This window comes from Hydractinia symbiolongicarpus, chromosome 15 (genome assembly GCF_029227915.1).
Source record: "Hydractinia symbiolongicarpus strain clone_291-10 chromosome 15, HSymV2.1, whole genome shotgun sequence".
NCBI classification, from domain to species: domain Eukaryota; kingdom Metazoa; phylum Cnidaria; class Hydrozoa; order Anthoathecata; family Hydractiniidae; genus Hydractinia; species Hydractinia symbiolongicarpus.
The window spans coordinates 1718248-1722248 of record NC_079889.1 but is presented as its reverse complement, the minus strand read 5'-3'; the positions used below and the strand labels follow the sequence as shown (position 1 = coordinate 1722248).

General features: G+C 33.6%; 1 protein-coding gene across 1 annotated transcript; it reads right to left on the bottom strand.

Moving 5' to 3' along the window:
- Window positions 1-3456, bottom strand: LOC130629036 (uncharacterized). Its single transcript, XM_057442129.1, has 6 exons — window positions 3152-3456; window positions 2919-2952; window positions 2797-2850; window positions 2041-2202; window positions 1199-1272; window positions 1-261 (listed from the first exon to the last, which is right to left on the bottom strand). Exons 1-6 carry the CDS (start codon window positions 3203-3205, stop codon window positions 133-135), a joined length of 507 nt encoding a protein of 168 aa, XP_057298112.1. The 5' UTR covers window positions 3206-3456; the 3' UTR covers window positions 1-132.
- Window positions 3457-4001: the final 545 nt, after the last annotated feature.

The following is a 4001-nucleotide window of genomic DNA, read 5'->3' as shown; positions in this document are numbered from 1 at the left end:
ACATTTAACCTCAGTCAAATGTTGTACTGCTTACAAAGCGAGTACTTAAAACTCAAAAGCCAACTTTTAATCATTTCAGTGTATGTATTTGACAATTTGTTACGCTGTATAAAAGATATTATAATATTTCTTCTAAAAATAACTTTTACCTGGAGCTTTCATGTTCAGTTGTAGCGTATGTCGATTACTTGGTATAGAGAACAGCATGAAAGTGTAATTGGAACCAGCAGTTACTGGAATAAATTCCTGATAGGCTTTTACCTAAAACGCAACAATAATTCATAGTGTTAAAACACTTCCACGTGATCAACCTTTTATAAGACCTTTGCTTTGCCCAGGTAACAATATTTATATCTAAATACGACAGAATGACGTAACGTACGAGTGCGCAAGAGTTGCAATTTTCGTTTATGGAGTTTCAATAAACCATGGCTTGTCAGAGAAGTTTTCACATATAGTTAATTTGTGCCACCACTGTTTCAGTAAAGAGCGGAAAGCTGTCATATCAGTTATCATATGACTTTTGAGACTGGAGACTATTAAGCCATCTTATAACGTTTAAAATTTGGTTTAGCAAAATTTTAAAAATCTTACATTTAACCGAACCCGACTTTAATTTTTTTGTTTAATTTAATTTTTTCTTAATTGGGTGCAAGAGCATTGTTTAATACAGTGAACTCTCTCATTAATAGATGTGTCTAATTAATTGATAATCACATTCTACTCGCAAGACCACGATCGCATACTTCAAAGAAAACCAGATAACGGACAGCATTTGGCTTATATTCTAATTAGCAGACAGTTTGACGTATGACAGAATGAATTTGCCAGCCGGAAATTCTCTGTGATTTCTGGACAGGGAAAGGAAATACAAATATTTTGCTTTAAACATATATTTTTCATGTGGCTTCTTGAACAAGCATCTAATTTAACTACATCAGTGCTAGTGCCTTATGATGTCTAGGTATATGGATTTTAGCATTCCGTCTTTCTTTCTCTCTCTCTCTCCCTAGACTAAGTTGAAGTAAACATAGGTTGTCTAATTCGTAAGATAACGCTTCTAGACCCGTTTCCTGTCAGATCGAAACAGCTAAGTGATACTCCAAATTTCGGACACAAGTTATTAGTGGACAATGAGAGATTACACCAAAGGTGTCTACTAATTGGATAGTTCGCTGTATAAAAAAATGTAACAAACCTTTTCTTGTCCAAAGTTATAATATTGTGTTATGGTTTCAAAGTCATTTGTAACAAAAAGCACACTTCCCCAGTCTAAATGAGAAAAAGTTGACGCTAAGAACGAAGTTTGTAAAAATAAAATAAAATTGTTAAGAAGTTGATAACTTATTATGCCAGGGTTACTTCACTGCAACTGCAATGACAGACAAAATTCATGAAACGCCTTTAAAATTTCTTATTCCAGTATTTTCTTGAGTTGCCCGAAAGAGGTTGTTTTAGTTAAAATAATTTTATACTGCATGAATATAGCATTAATAGGGTAGAAGAGGGAAAAGGAGGAACTGGTTTGATACTATCAATTTTTGATAGTATCAAACTATTTTCTTTACAGCGTTTCAATATATTTCGTTACTGAATGTAGTGTTTGTGGGTAAAACCCCTATAACGAATACAGTTGTGTAAAAAACCTCCGAAAACTGGTGTGTGCGGTATTACATTTCGCAACTGATGTTTGTAGGGTAACACCCTATAAGTATTAATTGTGTGCCAGGGTGGTGATTTGTCCCATGGGCGGATAGCTGAGCAGTTTTAGGCGTCAACCCTAGAAAAGCTGTCATTTAAAGCCGGGAAGTTTGAAGTGCGTGGGTTCGAGTCCCACTCTGTCCGAAAATTTAGTTAACATTTCTAAAGTACACACATCGATAATAATGATTGTGAAAACGTAACATGGATTTCGTAATTTTATACAAACACTGCTAAACCGGAAACTAACAGATGACCACGGAATGTTTATCTGTAAAGTGGATATATATCTTTTAATTTAATAAACGGTCTACTAAGTCAACAAAAACATACCATTACCTGCAGCATCTTGCACCAATTCACCACGCAGCCAGTAAAAGTATTTTTTAAGAGCTGTATTAAATACGTAGATGATACTAAGTGTATTTTGTAAATTCGTTTTGTTGGCGTTGTGTGCACAATGCTTTGTGTTAACAAGTTCTTCTTTTGTAATGGATGTGTCTGCAAAAAAAAAAAAGATTAAAAAAAACACGGAAACCATCTCGGTAAAGGTTCTCTGTACACCTTTTAAGTTATATATTTTGGAAGAAAGCCAGATCGAAAAATGTTCTCAAACCAAGCCTGTTTGTTTAGGCTGTGTGGGATAACGAGAATGAAGATGAACACATAACCATGGGTTAAGAAAGATGTCAAATGTAATCACTTAGCAATATTAACTGATATTTTAATGAGCTTTACGCTAATACATTCTAGCTCTGATGAGGAAAAGCAAATCTGATACATGTGTTTCAGATAAGAAAAACAAAAATATTTTCCTTCTCTTAATTTTAATTCATATTCTGTGTATAACTAACGCTCGCCTAAGAAATTAATTAATTGCAATTCTTTAGCTTTTGATTTGGCTATCACGGTGAATTTTAGTTAAAAATTGACGGAAGAAAACAGTTTTTAGGCATGGAAACCGACAAACTGTGAGATAACATTGTTTTTTGCATTGCGAAACTAAAATAGTTGCAATTTGGTGTCAAAATGCTATCGCATATAAAATAACCAAAAGAGCCTAAAGTTTTTGACGAATTAAAGGAAAAAACATACTTGAGTTCACAAACTTTGCAACAAAATATTCTTTCCTGCATACTTCCAATGTTTCTGAAGAAAAAAAAACGAATTTAGCGACAATCCTTGGAATGTGTTTTGATTGCTAAACTTAGGCTTACCATTCTGGGTTTGATTTTTTTGTATTGCATCAATCTAAATAAACAAGTTTTCATTTTACACAAAAGTTAATTCTCTGGAGACCTGCAGTTAATTGAAGTCATGTTCCACTTAATTTAGTTATAGGCAACGAATTATCATCCCGTTTAGAGGATATGCCACACACTGCAGAAACAGCTTACTGAATTTTGATGACTCATGTGGTGATTAATTTAGATGACATAACAACTCTTACCTTACAATTTGAAAAAATAAAAACCAAGCACAAGACCCACAGATCTCGAAACATGTCTCTCTCAATCACACTTGTCTTTCTCTTCGTGAGCTACTTTTTTACTTGCAGGAGCTTGTCATTGCCGTATATTTTTGTTTTTGAAATTCGATCCAGCGCCTCTTGAGATTTGAAAAGCGTAAGGCTTGATTAATGATATTTTAATCATATTTCTTTGTACTTCTTTGACATTACATAAACAAACAAAGTTTATGTCCAGAAACAGTAAAGGAAAAGCGGTAATCAATGATTCTGGGGTGGGGCCTGTCAGAGACCAGAAATTGCAGGGCTCGAAAAACAAACCAAAAAAAATGATTGTATAGTTATATAAACTCCTTGCAAACGTTTTCATAAGTGCGTGCATAATTGCATTATTTAACTTTACACCTTTGAAATGGTAAAATTCTGGTAAGAATCAGCTCTTCTTAATAAACAGGCAAGATAATTTCCTTAAAAAATCAGCTCTTTTGTTTAAAGACTGGGATGATCAAATCTAAACACATATTAAAATTAATTTTAGATAAAAAATCTCAATGTAAAAACACAAAGATCGCTACCCATCCAGGATCACGTTATGACGACACCAATTAATTACTCTGTTGGAAAATTATGTGAAATTAGTTAGTGACGTGAATTGAAAACAGTTCTCTCTCATAGATATCAATATCATCCTACCATACCTAGCCAAGTAGATATGGAATGTAACAAAGAAAACAGTTATTGTCACGGTATACGAAATAGCAATTAAAATGATCCAATTACAGCTTCTCGATGATGCTGGAAGGTCTAATAATACGGATGGCTTTTTGACGAT

Coding starts and splice junctions, on each gene's coding strand:
- LOC130629036 (XM_057442129.1), bottom strand. CDS start 3,205: ATGTTTCGAGATCTGTGGGTCTTGTGCTTGGTTTTTATTTTTTCAAAT. Junction 2,851..2,918: donor AAAAAATCAAACCCAGAATG/GTAAGCCTAAGT, acceptor TTTTTTCTTCAG/AAACATTGGAAGTATGCAGG. Junction 1,273..2,040: donor ATTGGTGCAAGATGCTGCAG/GTAATGGTATGT, acceptor TTTCTCATTTAG/ACTGGGGAAGTGTGCTTTTT.